This window comes from Schistocerca piceifrons, chromosome 5, assembly GCF_021461385.2.
Source record: "Schistocerca piceifrons isolate TAMUIC-IGC-003096 chromosome 5, iqSchPice1.1, whole genome shotgun sequence".
NCBI lineage: Eukaryota > Metazoa > Arthropoda > Insecta > Orthoptera > Acrididae > Schistocerca > Schistocerca piceifrons.
The window spans coordinates 374727208-374745967 of NC_060142.1; the positions used below are offsets into that span (position 1 = coordinate 374727208).

The 18760-nt window shown below is 45.3% G+C and overlaps 1 protein-coding gene across 1 annotated transcript in view; it reads right to left on the bottom strand.

The window, feature by feature from the left end:
* LOC124799002 (Down syndrome cell adhesion molecule-like protein Dscam2) overlaps positions 1 to 18760 on the bottom strand; it is a 126932-nt gene that overhangs the window by 37 nt on the left and 108135 nt on the right. Inside the window, exons 7-8 of the mRNA XM_047262538.1 lie at positions 11994 to 12290; positions 4453 to 4725 (exon numbers count right to left, since the gene is read on the bottom strand). Of these exons, the coding sequence (XP_047118494.1) occupies positions 4453 to 4725; positions 11994 to 12290 (570 nt within the window). The remainder of the gene's footprint in view (positions 1 to 4452; positions 4726 to 11993; positions 12291 to 18760) is intronic.

Below are 18760 nucleotides of genomic sequence, written 5' to 3' on the forward strand. Positions count from 1 at the left end.
CCATGTACACAACTGACTCTCTTTCTCTCTCTCTCTCTCTCTCTCTCTCTCTCTCTGTCTCTCTCTTTCTCTCTCTCTCTCTCTCTGTGTGTGTGTGTCTAAGGAAAAAATTGCTGTGTAAATACATCAACAAAAAAGTTGTAAAAAGAGTTAGCCTTTCAAATTATTGTATGTAAGAAAAAGTAGCCTTGTAAAAAAACCATTGTATGGTAAAAAATGAAATGTCGTGTGGCTAGGGCATCCCGTCGGGTAGACCATTCGCCTATTACAATAGAAACAAATAGCTTTGTAAATAAAAGAAAAAATTCTTAGTAAACAACAAAAATTATTGTAAAGAACTGTATTACAAACAAATTTGCCAATAATTAACAATGTAGTTCATTTGTTATATCATTATTGTTATTTTTAAACGCTTTCACTATAAAATCATTGTTTATGAGAAACCTAAACTTCAGGATGTCAAATCATACACCTTTCAGCCGTCTAATTTCCAAAATTTTAGTTGGCTACAAGTTTCGGCGATTTACTTCCCCGTATTCAGGCCCCTCCCTGACGTCTAGAAAGATTCCACCTCGGTTCCAGTCAAAATAGGAGCCAGCATTCAAATATTGGTATCTGTAGATTTCTGCTTGCTGTAGCAATCACTTCAACCATCATCTGTCGGCACCTGTCACTATAGCAAGTAGAAATTTACAGATACCAATATTTGAATGCTGGCACCTGTTTTTACAGGAACTGAGGTGGAATCATCCTTCACGGCTGTCAGAGGTCTGAAGGAGCCATAGCAAATCGCAAAACCTGGTAACTAAATAAAATAAGTGAGGAAATTAGATAGCTGAATGGTGTTTCATTTGACATTCTGTAGTAAACAGCCTTGTCCTTCAACCATCTCTGAAAAGATGGACATACAGAGATCTGAACTTCATCCCATGATGCACAGATCTCGACTGAAGACACCTACACAGTTGAGCCAGTTATAAAGGATGATAAGAGGGAGGAGGAGGAGTAGGACAAATCTTATTGGTCTAATGGGTTTCCCGTCATTTTATTGTGATACCATTGTCTGAGAGAGATAGGAAGATGGGAGGAGTTTCCCACCAATTTCATATCACGTGACCAGTATCGAGCTACGTCATTATCTTGAATATAACTCGCACAAGTGCCTAAGGTGTGTGGATGGTTCCCCTGGACGACCTTGATCAACTCCCTGTGGTTTCCTAGGAGGAAGGAAGTGGGGATATATGTCAGCCAAGTGTGTAACTTGATACCAAGTGTATAACCTGACACTGGAAGTGACAAGATCGTTATCTCATCCATAACTGGCCTTGATAACCTACTGCTTATCAGTTACAGTATAATCATATCACCTGATATGCAGGTTGCGTTTCCCTGTGCTCCTGAGCTAGAACCCTTCTTGATAAATACTCTCATAGCACCACACGTTATGCTGAACCTGCATTATGACGTTGAATGTTATCTGGCACATTCCACACAGAGATACATCCACCATGATAGTGTACTAGAACTGGGACTCACATGAAAAGATGATGAGATGCCACTCTAGTGAACAGCTCTGGCATTAGGAGTGTCGCTGTTGTAGCGCCTGCATCTGCTGCTGCATCTAGGGAAGCCATTAGAATGGTTGCCATGTTGATATTGTGTGGTGCTCCAAACGTCTCTTGATGCAAATCTGGTGGCCGAGCGGTTCTAGGCGCTACAGTCTGGAATTGCGCGACCGCTACTTTCGCAGGTTCGAATCCTGCCTCGGGCATGGATGTGTGTGGTGTCCTTAGGTTACTTGGGTTTAAGTAGTTCTAAGTCCTAGGGTACTGATGACCTCAGAAGTTGAGTCCCATAGTGCTCAGAGCCATTTGAACCATTTTTTTGATGCAAATCTGGCCGTTTCCAGATTGGAGGTACGTGGCGTGGCTGCATGATCCAGGTCAGCAGAGTGAACAATGTGTCTGCTCTCTGGACTGCTGGTCGTGCGTTACAGGTGAGATACTGCATGGTGATACGACCCACCTTACCTATCGAATCCGTAATTTTCCCGCAAAGAGCTAACATTAAAATGCAATTTCTGAATGAGAAACCATCTCCATAATATACAGAATGTAGGTAGTGTTAATAGTATCTGCCAATTTGACGTGTGTTGCATACAGCGTTTAATGTCCAGCAGTATGTTTTCCCACTTTCGTGAGCCAGCTTTTAGGGACTGCGGATGAAAGCCAACCGCTGTGATTCACCCTTGTCACTTCAGTTCCTTTTACTCCCATACTATAGGGTTCAATGACTATTGTTGTCAGGGTGTCTGCGAGATCCATTGTGAGAAGAAGCTTTTGCGGCTATGCGGAAATATTCCTCATGATGAAAAGAAAGGGCCTAATAAAAGAAAGGAGGATGAAAGTACGAGGGTCACTCCAAAAGAAATGCACACTATTTTTTTAAAAATCCATCTTTTATTCTACATGTTTGAAAGTTTTACAGTGTGTAGATACATCCTTTAGGAACAATATTTTCATTTCTCCACATAATTTCCATCCCTCTCAACTGCTTTACGCCATCTTGGAACCAGCGCCTGTATACACACACAGTAAAATTCTGGACCAACCTGTTGGAGCAACTGTTTGGCAGCGTGCACAAGGGAGTCATCATCTTCAAACCTTGTTCCATGAAGAGTCTTTCAGTTTCCCAAAGAGATGATAGTCACACGGAGCCAGGTCAGGACTGTAAGGCAGGTGTTTCATTATTGTCCATCTGAGTTTTGTGATCGCTTCCGTGGTTTTTTGACTGAGATGTGGCCGTGCATTGTCTTGCAACAGTAAAACATCCTGCTTTTGCCAATGTGGTTGAACACGACTCAGTTGAGCTTGAAGTTTCTTCAGTGCCGTCCTATATGCATCAGAATTTATGGTGGTTCCACTTGGCATGATGTCCACAAGCAAGAGTCCTTCGGAATCTAAAAACACTGTAGCCATAACCTTTCCAGCAGAAGATGTGGTTTTGAATTATTTTTTTTATTGGGTGAATTTGCATGATGCCACTCCATTGATTGCCTCTTCGTCTCTGGTGAAAAATGATGGAGCCAAGTTTCATCACCTGCCACAATTCTTCCAAGAAATTCATCTCCACCATTCTCGTACTGTTTCAAAAGTTCGCTGCATACCGTTTTTCTTGTTTCTTTTTGAGCCACTGTTAACATCCTGGGAACCCTCCTGGCACAAACCTTTTTTAACGCCAACACTTTCAGTATTCTGCAAACACTCCCTTCCCCTATCCCAGCGTAGCGTGACAATTCGTTCACTGTGATATGTCTGCCAGCAGCCACCAATTCGTTGTCTGGAGCGTGTGCAGTACGAGGCCTGCCGCTGCGAGGACAATCCTCAATATTGCAGTGCCCGCTTTTATCACGTAACCTGCTTGCCCACCGACTAACTGTACTGCGATCGACAGCAGCATGTCCATACACATTTTTCAACCTCTTGTCGATGTTTCCCACTGTCTCGTTTTCGCAGCACAGGAATTTTATGACAGCACGTTGCTTCTGACGAACGTCAAGTGTGGCAGCCATCTTGAAGACATGCTGTGACGGCGCCACTCACGGGAACAGGTTGAACCAAGTTTGAAAACAAGCGGGAAGGATGTATCTACACACTATAAAGATTTCATACACGCAGAATGAAAACTGTATTTTTAAAAAAATAGTGTGAAGTTTCTTTTGGAGTGACCCTAGTAATTATGTAATTTCGTCGCATAAGTCTTCTGGATAAGCCGTTATTGCCTATCGTACCTTGTACCAACGCCAGTCAGTTTCCAGTTCCGTAATCTAATTGGAGGTGGCGCAGCATTTGGTAAAAAAAAAAAAAAAAAAAAAAAAAAATTCAGTGCCCGCTTTTATCACGTAACCTGCTTGCCCACCGACTAACTGTACTGCGATCGACAGCAGCATGTCCATACACATTTTTCAACCTCTTGCCGATGTTTCCCACTGTCTCGTTTTCGCAGCACAGGAATTTTATGACAGCACGTTGCTTCTGACGAACGTCAAGTGTGGCAGCCATCTTGAAGACATGCTGTGACGGCGCCACTCACGGGAACAGGTTGAACCAAGTTTGAAAACAAGCGGGAAGGATGTATCTACACACTATAAAGATTTCATACACGCAGAATGAAAACTGTATTTTTAAAAAAAATAGTGTGAAGTTTCTTTTGGAGTGACCCTCGTAATTATGTAATTTCGTCGCATAAGTCTTCTGGATAAGCCGTTATTGCCTATCGTACCTTGTACCAACGCCAGTCAGTTTCCAGTTCCGTAATCTAATTGGAGGTGGCGCAGCACTTGGTAAAAAAAAAAAAAAAAAAAAAAAAAAAAAAAAAAAAAAAAAAAACCAGCCTGCGGTGCTAAAAGATGCCTGTTGTGGTACAGAAAAGAGGTAGGAGGCGTAGACTCACTCATGACGTCGAGGTGGAGGCGGCCCTGCGCGGACTGCCCCTGCTGGTTGGTGGCGGTGCAGGAGTACTCCCCGCGGTCCGAGGCGCCCTCCACCTGGCGCAGCAGCAGCGTGCCGTTGGGGAAGGCGCGCTGGCGCACGTGGGACGGCAGCTGCTCGCCCGCGCGCCGCCACGACACGCTGGCGATGGGATAGCCCGCCACCGGGCAGCGCAGGTACACGTCGCGGCCCGCCACCGCCGTCAGGTTGCGCGGCGCGCGCGCCATCGGTGGGCCTGTGGGGCCGGCCGCTTACTTTACTTGTGCAGAGAGCCAAACAGATCAAAAGCTGCTCACATACCGGGTGATAAAAAAGTCAGTATACATTTGAAAACTGAATAAATCACGGAATAATGTAGATAGGGAGGTACAAATTGACACACATGCTTGGAATGACTTGGGGTTTTATTAGAACCAAAAAAATACAAAAGTTCAAAAATGTCCGACAGATAGCGCTTCATCTGATCAGAATAGTAATAATTAGCATAACAAAGTAAGACAAAGCAAAGATGAAGTTCTTTACAGGAAATGCTCAATATGTCCACCATCATTCCTCAACAATAGCTGTAGTCGAGGAACAATGTTGTGAAAAGCATTGTAAAGCATGTCCGGAGTTTTGGTGAGGCATTGGCGTCGGATGTTGTCTTTCAGCATCCCTAGAGATGTCGGTCGATCACGATACACTTGCGACTTCAGGTAACCCCAAAGCCAATAATCGCACGGACTGAGGTCTGGGGACCAGGGGAGGCCAACCATGACGAAAGTGGCGGCTGAGCACACGATCATCACCAAACGACGCGCGCAAGAGATCTTTCACGCGTCTAGCAATACTTTTTTGTGGGGGGGCGTCTAACAAAACCCCATGTCATTCCAAGTATGTGTGTCAATTTTTACCTCTCTGTCTGCATTATTCCGTGGTTTATTAAGTTTTCAAATTTATACTGACTTTTTGATCACCCGGCACTTTAAAAACCAATGTATACTGGTGCGCATATGTGAAGGACGAAAGTAACTTTCCCATGATGAATCAATCTCAAGTGAAATAGTTCGATGAAACTTGGACCATACGTAGACAAATCTGCCACATAATGTAAAAAAAAAAAAAAAAAAAGGGTAGACTGAGCCGGTGCGTTTCTGGCGCCAGTTTCCATCGATCGTCATTTTGGTCTTTGAGTCGGCTTTGATGATTATTTGTCTTCTGCTCATCTTTGGCGGCGCGGATTTAACGGCTTCGCGTGCGCTCTGCTGGGAGGTGTGTCGGGATCATAGACTTACTAAATGATGAAGACTAGACCGCGCATTGGCGCTAGTGTCGCGTCCCCACACTGAACGTGATAGAAGCCGCCATTTACAGGGAAACAGTGCGTAAACATGGTTCGTTCGTGTGCTGCTTTTAATTGTAATAGTATAATGTAAGCAAAGACGAAGGCGGGAGCAATGTTAAATTTCACACGTCAGTCATTTCTGGTTGTTTGTTACTTTCTATTGCTTGTATATAGTATTTTCATGGAGAAATAATACATCATGAGCGTTTGTTTTTGTTTAGGTTTCCCCTTACAAATGATTTTCTAAATCGAAAATGGATAGTTGCTACTCGGAGAGAGAACTTCCAACCGACAGCAAATTATTTGCTGTGCTCTCTTCATTTTGAAGAGAATTGTTACATGGAAAATTATGTGAATAGATATCAACTGAAGGACGATGCTTTACCGACAGTATTTGGATTTCCAACTCACTTGAAAAATGTGTAGTGTCTTGGAAATTGTGCAATATAGGCCTAGGTTAAATAGTGTGGAAATACTGTCAGTGTGTATAATTTTAAACCTTCGTTTTCCAGGTTACGAAGGCAATCAAATATATAATAAGTATGAATCAGAGGTAGGTCGAATAACTGCGTTTAGATACTTAACATGTGTTGTCAGGTGGTGATTATACTTCGTAAGTGGTCAAATATTTGATAAAATGTTGCAAACTCAACCACTTTCAGAGGTGCTATCAGTGTTAAAAACTAATGTGCGAATGAAATTCCTACGATATTTAAAGTGATACGGGTTATTACAATTAATCATAACAAAATTCGAGTGTAGATAATACTGTGCTAAACAAAAGAAAGCGTGCAAAATGTACACAGTAATCGGCAAAAAGCAAAGAGGAAAATTACGTGAATTAAATAATAATCGTATTGTCTGCTACTTTAAAAGTTTCATGTAATTATCAAATGCAAATAACTCGATGTAAACTCTCTCCACCTTGTCAGGAAAGAGCCTTACATTCTTAAATTTCGCGTCTCTATGCAGACGTATTTCGGAAATTAGGAAACTTCATTCATTTAAGTATACTTTTAAAATAGACTCGAATACTCACTACTTTTTTAAACAAACATGTGTTTAATTTGTGCTTCAATTTGCTCTTGTTGCGTCTCATATACTTCAAATCACAACCCCAGTACTGAGGATTCATCCCTGCAAATGGCGGCGATCAGCTGCTTCAATTGGGGGACAGTTGCCTCGCTTCTCCGCTACGGCATGGTAGGGGCTTGGTCGGGATCAGCGGTGAGCGAGAGTCACGTGGGACTGTGTACGCAGGCAGGACGGCAAGGGCACGAGTCGGACCACGAAGGAGCGGGGCCAGCGGCTACGGTGCGTGTTGAGTCGTGAGTGCAGATCCACCGTCCATCGTGATTTGGTTTTCCTAGATGTCGGATGGACAAGCTCCTTCGAGTCTGTCAGCTACGCCGGCTGATTGAATTGGAGTCGCCGAGTTGCTTCGGTGGGTTGCGTGCGGCTTAATTGAATATGCCAGTGTACTAACTATCCTTTGGAATTGTTTTAGTTGTTTATCACTTACCTCGGTGTCGTGACTAACTATCTTAACGGTAGTTGAGGAGGTGTGGCTACGCTCAATCAACCGACATGAAGCGTGGTTAAAGACGTAGCTAGAAGTACAGCGAGTAGTGAGTGAGTCCGGCTCTGGCGTTTCGCGACACTCCGGCCCGCCCGGTTGGCCGTGCGGTCTAACGCGGGTTGGAAGGAGAGCCTGGTCCCCGGCATGAATGCGTCCGGCGGATTTGTGTCGAGATCCGGTGAACCGGCCAGTCTGTGGATGGTTTTTAGGCGGTTTTCCACCTGCCTCGGTGAATGCGGGCTGGTTCCCCTTATTCCGCCTCAGTTACACTACGTCGGCGATTGCTCCGCAAACAAGTTCTCCACGTACGCGTACACCACCATTACTCTACCACACAAACATAGGGGTTACACTCGTCCGATGTGAGACGTTCCCGGGGGGGTCCACCGGGGGCCGAACCGCACAATAACCTTGGGTGCGGTGTGGGGCGGCGGAGGGGTGAAGTGGACTGCGGTAGTCGTCGTGGGCTTGTGGACCACTGCGGCTGCGGCGGGGACAGAGCCTCTCCGTCGTTTCTAGGTCCCCGGTTAACATACAATACAATACAAGACACTCCGAGATACGTCCTCTATTCTACCTTGTAGTTCATTTGGTAATTTGGCGTGTAAATGTGCACCGAGATAATTCTTATCATCTTAACTTTAGGGCATGATTTTTAGCGAACTTTTTAATCAAAGTTTAAGGGCTGGCACTGGCCAAGTAACTCTCGGAGGCTAATTTGTTTCTATTCAGTTGTATTGATCACCTGTTCTCTAGATAAGATTGTGTTGTTTATGTCTCAGAATACTGTCTGCCGTTGATGTGTGTTGTGTTACAGATAATTGCCACCGGTTGACGCGAGCATACTGGGAACAGAGCACCACGGGGGCAGAGAGATATTTAAGGCCCTGTCCTTTCCTTTACATCTTGGGTTATGTTGTCACTGTTGCGTGATTCCATCTTTCCGGTGGAGAATTATAGCATCTGAAGCTCAATTGCAGTGCAAAGTTGAGTACATTTATATGTCATTTCCTCTCTCGTGGATCTTTCGTATTGATTTGAACCCTTGGTCTGCTCGCGTTTATCGCTAATTCACATGCAATATTGAAGCAACCTCATTTTAGGAGTACTGTCATCTGGTCATGTTCTAGTTGTATTCATTCTAAGAATATTGTTGAGCAATCAACTGAGTAAGTAAATTTGAAGATTGGTTTGGTCAAAATTAAAACACCTGCCTACTTGTTTTAGTCATTTGTATATAGCTTTGTTTAGGAAAGTTGGCTAGCCAAACGTTAAAGCACCTGTGTTATTACCCTTAATCTGTTCCTCAGCTGATTAGAAGTAATGAGAGTTCTAATGGGAATTGTATGGACATTTGTAAGTATTTAAATAAAGCTTTACCTGAGCATATTTTTCTAGTCGTATTCAAATTTAAAGTTTTATGGGTCTTGTTCCGGTTAAAGAAATTTATTTGTTATTTGTCCAAGTGATCTGGGCTTGTAAGGCAGTCTCCTGTATTATTGTGATGGTGACTTTATAATGCTTTTGAATGTAATAAAATATGTAGCAACTACAACGGAATACTATTGTGATTTTGGTGTGTCACTACCATTACACATTTCATAGACCAACAGAAATGATAGGTTTATTCACAGATAATAATTACACCGAGATCACCGCGATTCGTGACGGTTCCGTAGACACTGCAAACTGGGAGATGGTTGTTGATAGGGTGTGTGATGACCACGGACGGCAGTGCACGCTCTGCAACGTGCCTCCTTGCTGCCCACAACGTTGACAGAGACTTCTTATGGTAGGGCCTTCCATTCCTCCACCAGTACGGCTGACAACTGCTGGATCGTCGTTGGTGCACGTGGTCGTTTACAGTACTTCTCCACAATGCGTCCCACACGTGCTCGATGTGACTTAAGTAAATTTTTTTTTGCATTTTGTTCGTTATTGATCGTTGTGTTTGGTCGTTGCGGACGTCGCAAGACATCCTGTTCAAGTTCGGTGGTTGATCCTTCCACTCAGTTTTTTATTACAGAGGCCAACCGGCCCTCTGACCGAACACGCTGAGCTACCGTGCCGGCGTACAATTGTCGAATATCCTCTCGTTCCAAGAGCTTCTCCACCTACACTGTTCGGATGCTGTCACGCATTGCCATCCATAAAAATGAAGTCAGGGCCGAACGGACTCCTGAAAAAACGAACATGCGAAAGGAATACGGTGTCACAATAATACTGACAGGTGAGTACCGTGTTGAAAGATTTGGAGTTCAGTGAAACCATGCAACTTGTGACTTTCACACAATAACACCTGGACCACCAGAACGATCATATTCGGCAATGTACCTAGGTGCCTTTCGTGTACCCACCTCTCGTCATATGAGGGTACGTCCAGCACGTCGAACTCGATTGTTCGCTTTAGGGAGGCATAACGTTTCATAGCGTACTGATCTCCAAATCTTTGAACGGTACATTCACCAGTCAACGTTACTGTGACATTGTGCGCCACCTCCATTGTCGTTACCTGAACTTGCCACTATTTAGCAGGAAGAATGGTATAAGATTCCCTCGAAAACCATACGGAAGCTGTATTCATTCATTCCGAGACGACTGGACCCCGTTTCGAAAGCCAACTGTTTTCCTGCTTCTTATTACGATAGTAAAGTGTTATGCTTTTGATGTTTTTGTTGTTTTCATATTTTTATCTACCCTCTGTAGATTATTTTTATTTGCTTCACAAGACGTTAAGCAACAAATTTTCTGTTATGAGTTTCAGAATTACTTTGGCCATCTTCAAAATCCATACGTCACACACGCGTATGGGGAACAAAGCGTCCGCATCTCTCTAAAGTAGACCACAGTAATATTGAGATGTGGTGACCGTGGTGGTCAGGGAGGACGCAACAGTTCATCCTGGAGCTCACGCTTTGAGTACTTTATTATTATTGTTATTATTATTACTGCTGGCGTTTAGTGTCACACAGCCCAATAAAGATTGCATAAATTAAAAGAGGATTCTTGCAGTTCTTGCTTCTTATTGGCTCTACTTTGCGTGGCACGTTGCGAAATTACTCAAGAAATTATTTTGTGTTTCATGTGACGAAAAGGCTCTTCAGCGTGAAACATTAGGAACAGAAGTCTCAGAACTCTTACAGCTCCACGTCAACTTAGCTGCCTGATCCCGTGTGAGGGCGGCTTAAGGTACTTTGCAAAGTGCAGATGTAGACTGACGGAAACAAAATTGCTAACCAAAAAATAATGTAGAGTAATGGAATTTCGGGAATGTATTTGTCTAGGTAACATATTTAACTGATTAACATTGCAAGATCACAGGTTAATCTAAGCGTGAGAGAAGTCGTTGCAAATATGAAATGCAGCTACCTTAGTAGCCGGTGCAACAGCCAGAATTTTGAAAGTAAGCGTGCAAACGTGCATGCGTTGTGTTGTACAGGTACTGGATGTCATATTATGGCATTGAGTTTCATGACTGTTGCATCTGGTGTGTCAATTCAGAGACGGTTAACGCTGCTTGTGGATGACGCTGGGGCTGTCATCCGATGATGTCCTGTACGCGCTCGATTGGAAACAGATCTGGTGATTGAGTAGCCCGAGGCAACATGTCGACACTTGTAGAGAATGTTGGGTTACAACAGAGATACGTGGGCGAGCGTTGGAAAACATCCCCTGGAAGCTGTTCATGAAAGGCAGCGCACCACAACAGGTCGATTCACCAGTATGACGTTCAAACTTGCGTGGGTAACCACGCGAGTGCTTCTGTTGTAATACGAAATTACGAAATCGCAATCAGACCGTAACTCCAGGTGTAAGTCCGGTGTGTCTAGCACACAGACAGGTTGGGTGTACGTTGTCAACTGGCCTCCTTGTAACCAGCACACGGCCATCACTAGCACTAAGGAAAAACCAGCTTTCATCAGAAAACACAACAAACCTCCATAGAACCTTCCGATGAGCTCTCGGTTGGCACCATTGGAGTCAAAATTGGCCTGGTTTGGGTTCCGTGGAATGCACATTACAAGGCGCCTGGTTCGGAGCTGTTCTTGATCTTACCGATTTGTAATAGTTCGTTGTGTCACTGAGATGCCAACTGCTGCTGAAATTGCTGCTGCAGATGCAATATGATAAACCAGAGCCATACGCCGAGCCCGGTCTTCTGCCTCGTTAGTGCCACGTGCCCGTCCGGAACCCAGTCTTCTTGCGACCGTATATTCTCGTGATCACCGTTGCCAGCAATCATGCACAGTCGCTACATCTCTGCCAAACGTTTCTGCAATATCGCAAAAAGAATTTTCTGCTTTTTGTAGTACTATTACACGAACTCGTTCAAACTCAGTGAGGTGTTGCCAATGGTAACTTTCTTGACTAACATCAGCTCATCACGTCTAAACTCAAAAGCTCACGACCGTTACAGTGTGTATTTAAGGCAAAAATGATTTTCAACCTCAGTGGCACTACTAGCGCGTCTTATGCGACTAGAGCAGACATCATGTATCAGATGCTGATAGAGCCCTACCAACTTTCGAGCGTCCAGCACCAGCCGCCACACTAATTTAGAAATGAGAGTGAGAAGCAGATGGAGAGAATGCGTACTGACCGTACACGTTGAGCGTGGCGGAGTGCTGGGCGGAGCCGAGGTCGTTGCGTGCGACGCAGGTGTAGAGGCCGCCATGGGCGACGCGCGCGCTCGAGATGTTGAGCTGCGCGACCACGTCGCCCTGGGCGTCGAGCGCGCTGCCCATGACGAGCCCCGCGCGCGGGCTCAGCTCGGCGCCGTCCAGCAGCCAGTGCACGCGCGGCGGCGGGTTGCCCGAGGCCACGCAGCGCAGCGACACGCCGGGCCCCGGCTGCAGCGTCTGCTCGATGAACGTCCACTGCAGCTCCGGCGCCACCGCTGTCCGAACATGCGAGCGGTAGTTACGAAAATTAAACTATCGTCTGGGAAAAATAAGGTTAAATAATTAATTTTTTGATCGTTTCCACGTAATGTCCGCAGCCCAGTTGTACACCGAAACCCCCGCGTGAAATCAGCGTAGCACGCCGATGGAGACAGAACAAAATGAAGCGACCCTTTGATAATGTGTAGCACTTTGCAGCAACTCGTTCCCTGCGTTTAAAGGGTAACAACGCTACAACAGTCCACGCTAAGTTGGTGTGCAACAACAATGTCCAATACTACACTACTGGCCAATAAAATTGCTACACCAAGACTAAATAGAGATGATAAACGGGTATTCATTGGACAAATATATTATACCAGAACTGACATGTGATTACATTTTCACGCAATTTGGGCGCATAGATCCTGAGAAATCAGTACCCAGAACAACCACCTCTGGCTGTAATAACGACCTTGATACGCCTGGGCATTGAGTGAAACACAGCTTGGATGGCGTGTACAGGTACAGCTGCCCATGCAGCTTCAACACGATACCACAGTTCATCAAGAGTAGTGACTGGCGTATTGTGACGAGCCAGTTGCTCGGCCACCATTGAGCAAACGTTTAGAATTGGTGAGAGATCTGGAGAATGTGTTGGCCAGGGCAGCAGACGAACATTTTCTGTCTCCAGAAAGGCCCGTACAGGACCTGCAATATGGGGTCGTTCATTATCCTGCTGAAATGTAGGGTATGGCAGGGATCGAATGAAGGGTAGAGCCACGGGTCGTAACACATCTAAAATGTAACGTCCACTGTTCAAAGTGCCGACAATGCGAACAAGAGGTGACCGAGACGCGTAACCAATGGCACACCGTACCATCACGCTAGGTGATACGCCATTATGGGGATGACGAATACATGCTTCCAATGTGCGTTCACCGCAATATCCCCAAACACGGATGTGATCATGATGATGCTGTAAACAGAACCTGGATTCATCCGAAAAAATGACGTTTTGCCATTTGTGCACCCAGATTCGTCGTTGAGTACACCATCGCAGGCGCTCCTGTCTGTGATGCAGCGTCAAGGAAAACCGCAGCCATGGTCTCCGAGCTGATAGTCCATGCTGTTGCAAACGTCGTCGAACTGTTCGTGCAGATGGTTGTTGTCTTGAAAACGTCCCCATCTGTTGGCTCAGGGATCCAGACGTGGCTGCACGATCCGTTATAGCCATGCGGATAAGATGTCTGTCATCTCGACTGCTAGTGATACGAGGCCGTTGGGATCCAGCACGGCTTTCCGTATTCCCCTCCTGGGCCCACCGAGTCCATATTCTGCTAACAGTAATTGGATCTCGACCAACGCGAGCAGCAATGTCGCGATATGATAAACCGCAATCGCGATAGGCTACAATCCGACCTTTGTCAAAGTCGGAAACGTGATGGTATGCATTTCTCCTTATTACACGAGGCATCACAACAACGTTTCACCAGGCAACGTCGGTCAACTGCCATTTGTGTATGAGAAATAGGTTGGAAACTTTCCTCATGTCAGCACGTTGTAGGTGTCGCCACCGGCTCCAACCTTGTGTGAATGCTCTGAAAAGCTAATCATTTGGATATCACAGCATCTTCTTCCTGTCGGTTAAATTTCGCGTCTGTAGCACGTCATTTTCGTGGTGTAGTAATTTTATTGGCCAGTAGTGTACACCTAAAATGACTGGAGACTGAAAAAAAATGGAGCGACCCTTTGATAACGTGGAGCATCTTGCAATAACTCGTTCCCTGCGTTTAAAGGGGAAAAACGCTGCAACAGTCCACGTTAAGTTGGCGAGCAACAGCAATGTGCAGCACCACATATAAACTGATTGCCACAGTTTTCGTATCCCAGGCGACCTAATTGAAAAGAATTTGCTCCAGTTAAGCGGGTGGGGATAAATATTGATAGGCAGTCGGGTCTCGTCTTATTATTCTAACCAGTATCAGACAGTGCGAAAGCATAGACTTACGACCCTCCTCGCAGGGAGCCACTGATTTAAATGGATGCTGGGGGAAGTAGCAGAAACCGCGACACAAGTAGGATTTAGGAACTACCACAGAGAATATATTCTGAAATTAGCACACAACAACGTAAACTTAACGGAGGGCAGCCTCCACTGACAGACACATTCACGGAATGCCAAATAGTATTCACCTAAAGCTACAGAAGTCGAACTGAGAACATTTCAGAGTGAGAATCCTGAACCATGATAACTAGAACTAGGTTTCGACAGCAAAAAGGGAGGACGGGGAGGGGGGCGGGGTGATCTTACCGCAAGGATGGCGCTGCTGCTCACCCACACTATCGCGAAATACTCACGATCGCCAGACAATCGAAACGGTGATCGAAACCGAATCATTATTAGACTGTGGGTGGTCATGATGTCACTATTCGTCACCGAGCAGCGACATACTGATTAAAGAAAGGTAGACGCAAGACGTAACTGTATGAAACATAACACACCGAAGATGTGGCGGACTGAGACATGTCTCTCTGGTCCCACTTCTCCTGCCAAGGGACGACGCGTCTACTCCTTTTTCCCAAATAAACGAGAACGCATAAGACTAAAATACATTGACTCCACAAGAGGAATGACCCAATTCATGACTGAGCATAACCCATATACTGCTCATCTTCATCGTGTAGGTCTAAAAGAAGCTGACACTTGTGTATGTGGTAAATACGGCGCCGCTGAACATGTAGTTCTCCACTGCGACAACATTAACACACCTAAGACCGAAAGTAGAATTACAAGACCTAGGAAACGCAATAAGAGATCGGAACAAATGGCACATTCTGAGCATACTGGCAGATGACGTATCTCAAACCCTTAATGAAGCTTACAGACCAAATAGACCATACTTAATAACTCTACAAAACGCAACACAAGCACGACAACAAAACACGTGGCACGAAATAAACACAGACACTGACGCTGAATCGGATGAAACAACAGGTAGCGAAAATGAACGTGGCATTAAAACAGTAATCCATACGAGTTCAAAAGACCAATGTGATAACAGAACCTAACAATAGGAAAAAATAAAACAACAGAACAAAAAAACTGTGTAATTAATATTAGATTAGGATTAATTCATAACTTTGTTAACTGGTCGGCACCTGACACTAATGTGTCTACGGGTGACGAAAGTAGTTCCGGTGCCACCCTGCTGGTTGGTCAAGTGGCTAACTGTCACCTGCTGAGTCGTAGAACTGGCCGCTGCCTTTTTGCCCCAGAAGTTTCCTAACCTGGTGCAGTTTCGAGCATTGGGTCGGCGGTGTGCTCTGTATTCGCGAGCGCCTTAAGACGAAGAAGACGCTCTGACAACTTTAATCTTTCAGTGGCCGCCGCTATTTTGAATATTTTATTAATTCTTCTCAAAATGAGGGCAGCCGAGATCTCTTCACAGATTTCGGTTTCTCTGTACTTAGGGAATTATTATTACAAGGTTTCATTCGTTTCTGTAATTATTTAGTTGCTTTAATTCGCTCCTCAATCTTTAGATACTTAGAAATAAAATAGTCGAGTTTCGAACGGACAAGGGACCAGTTCGATCGGCACCCCAGAAAGTACCATTGAGGACACGTAGGACACTGAGGGACCGCTTATAGCGGGCTGCCAGGTAATATACATGGGAGGACCAAGAGAGTTTCCTATCGAACAGGAGTCCCAGGAATTTCGTAGCGTCAACGAACGCAAGGGCAACAGGCCCAAGTTGGAGAAATGGTGGGAGAAACCATTTGCCCCGCCAGAAATTAATACAGACGGCTTTGTCAGGGGAAAAGCGAAAGCCATTGTCGAATTCATTGTCGAATTCACAACCTCAGAGCCGAATTTGAGGTCGCATGTCTGCATGGCCATGTCCTGCAAAAATTATAGGTGCCAGACAGGAGAACACAGGGTTTGCGGCTGGCCAGTAACTTGCGAGCTACTGGGTAAGGCACTTTTTCCTTTACCCGAATCTCTTGAACAGCACGCTCATCTAGATACACGGGACAATCCCGAGAGGAGGCGGCATGGCCGCCATTGCATTTGATACAGCGGGGACAAGGAGGCGGACATTCGCCCTTGTGTGCATCCCTGCCACAGGTTACGCATTTGGCTAGTGTCGACAAGATATTTGAATGTGGTTGAAACGATGACACTGGTAGCAGCGCATCGGATTCGGAATGTATGGCCGGACTGTGATAATTTCATAGCCTGCTTTGATCTTGGACGGCAGCACCACCCTATCAAAGGTGAGGAAAAGAGTGCGGGTGGGAACCAAGGAGAAATCGACCTTTTTCATTACATGGTGGACGGCGGATGACACTCTGATCAGAGAGGTAAGATTATATTTCAGCGTCAGTTAGACTGTCAAGCAGCCTGGTGTAAATTACACCACGGGAAGAATTCAAAGTTCAATGTGTCTCGACACGAACAGGGTAGCTGTGGAGAAGTGAGGTAGCAAGCATTGTTGTGTTTGAGAATCAGAAGCCGTTTCCTAATGCAATGTGCCATTCCGTAAACGGGAGCAGGATTTCACAGGGCCAGCAATTGCATCAACACCTTTCTGGGTAGTAAACGGATTGACTATGGCGAATGACTAACCGTCTTCAGTACTTGAGACCGCAAGGAACGGCGGTGCAGTGGGAAAGGTCTTCGAATCAGTAGCGTCATTACGTTTACGTTTCCTAGACGTCGATGGGGAAGATTATTGACTCATTGCCAGCGTCTCTGATGGCGCGCTCCTTAACTGGGGGCCCCCTTCACAAGGGGGCGCACCCATCTTAGGTGATTGTTCACACCTCAGGTTACACACCCCGAACACCTGACGGAGGGACCAATTGGCAATTTGGGAAGGTTACATCTCAGGCAATCACCCCACCTGGGCCTGGCCTGTACCCGGGGGTACCTGGGAACCCTACCTGTCGACCCGGGGCCGAGAATTATGCGTTACTCAGTCACCTGTTAAGCGTCAGATGTGTGGGCCAGACTTCAGGAGCACCCAGGGAGGAAGAAGAAGAAGAAAAAAAAAGATCCTCAAACGCCAAAGCGGAAGAACGAGAGGATAAGGGAAACAAAGAAAGGAAAGGGGAGACATAAACAAAGGTGAGACTGTTTGCATGTCAGTGACAATGTGCAGAACATTCCCAATAATACCCCAGACATGTTCCCCAAGGGAAGAGAAAAATAATATCAAGGGGATAGACATGCAGCACGGAAGGGAAAAAGTGCTGCAAAGGCTGGGGCCCCGTGGTAACCAAGCACGAAACTGCCAAAGAGTGGCGAGCCCCTGGGGGAATCCCTAGTGATGTGGGCAGGGGTTATGTTGACCACACGAACACATTTTTGTGAGACTGGACAGGTGAATCGGTAAGATTTAACTGCTGTCAGGTTCCGTGAGGAGATCTTGCGATCTCGTATGCAGTTTTTGCGAGGTGCTGTGGGCCAGACTTCGTACTGATGTACGATAATGCTCGACCTCATAGAGCACGGGTGGTTGATGTTTTTTTGGAAATCGAAGACATTGCACACATGGCGTGGCCTGATGGCTCTCCCGATTTGAATCCCATAGATCACGTTTGGGATGAATTATGGAAACGGGTTGCATTACGTCAGCATCCACAAACCACTCTCCAAGACTTGCGAGCAGCTTTGTAGGAACAATAAGCGTTATTGCCTCAACACGAGATTGATGACATCATTCATAGCATGTCCCGTCGTTGTCAGGCCTGTATTGATGTCAGAAGTGGTCACACCCCATACTAAACACATTAACCAGTTGTCAGAATGTGTGTGCAAATCAGTTATACACATTTCAGTTGATTATGTTCTGTATTCTTTACATTGTTCCTACTTCACTGTCACCTGTTTATACTGTTTTACGGCAAGATAAAAGCAACCTCGCAAAATTTCCGTTTGTTGCTTTAGTTTTGGACACCAGTTTTGTAATCTTGCTTTTTTTTTGTCTAATCCAAACCCAGTCCCACCTTGCAAGAAGTGTTCTATCCTCCTTCACCCATTCCTTAGCATCAGCACAACCAGGAACTATCCCACTACTCTAACAATGGCAATACTCTTCAAGAGCATCATTTCAGTCAGGCTTTCAGTTTTGTGTGAGTTCTTTATTAGGCATGAGGATGTGGTGACTAGAAGTCAATATCGCAATAATAATTTGAAATTTATCTACTCCAACCCACTCTCCAACAACAGATCCCCACACATACAGCACCTTATTTTTCTATTCCACTGTCCCAACCAAACAAGTTCTTAACTGGATCATCAAGCACCAGAAGAGAATGCAAAGTGGAACCCCGAAAGTCATAAAATCAACACCCCCAGCAGGATTACCAGGCCATCGCAACATTTCTTCATCATATCAAAATCAACAGTTTTAATATGAAATCCACACTTGTTTATCATCCTTTGGTACTTTTATTTTCAACTTTGTTGCATAGTATA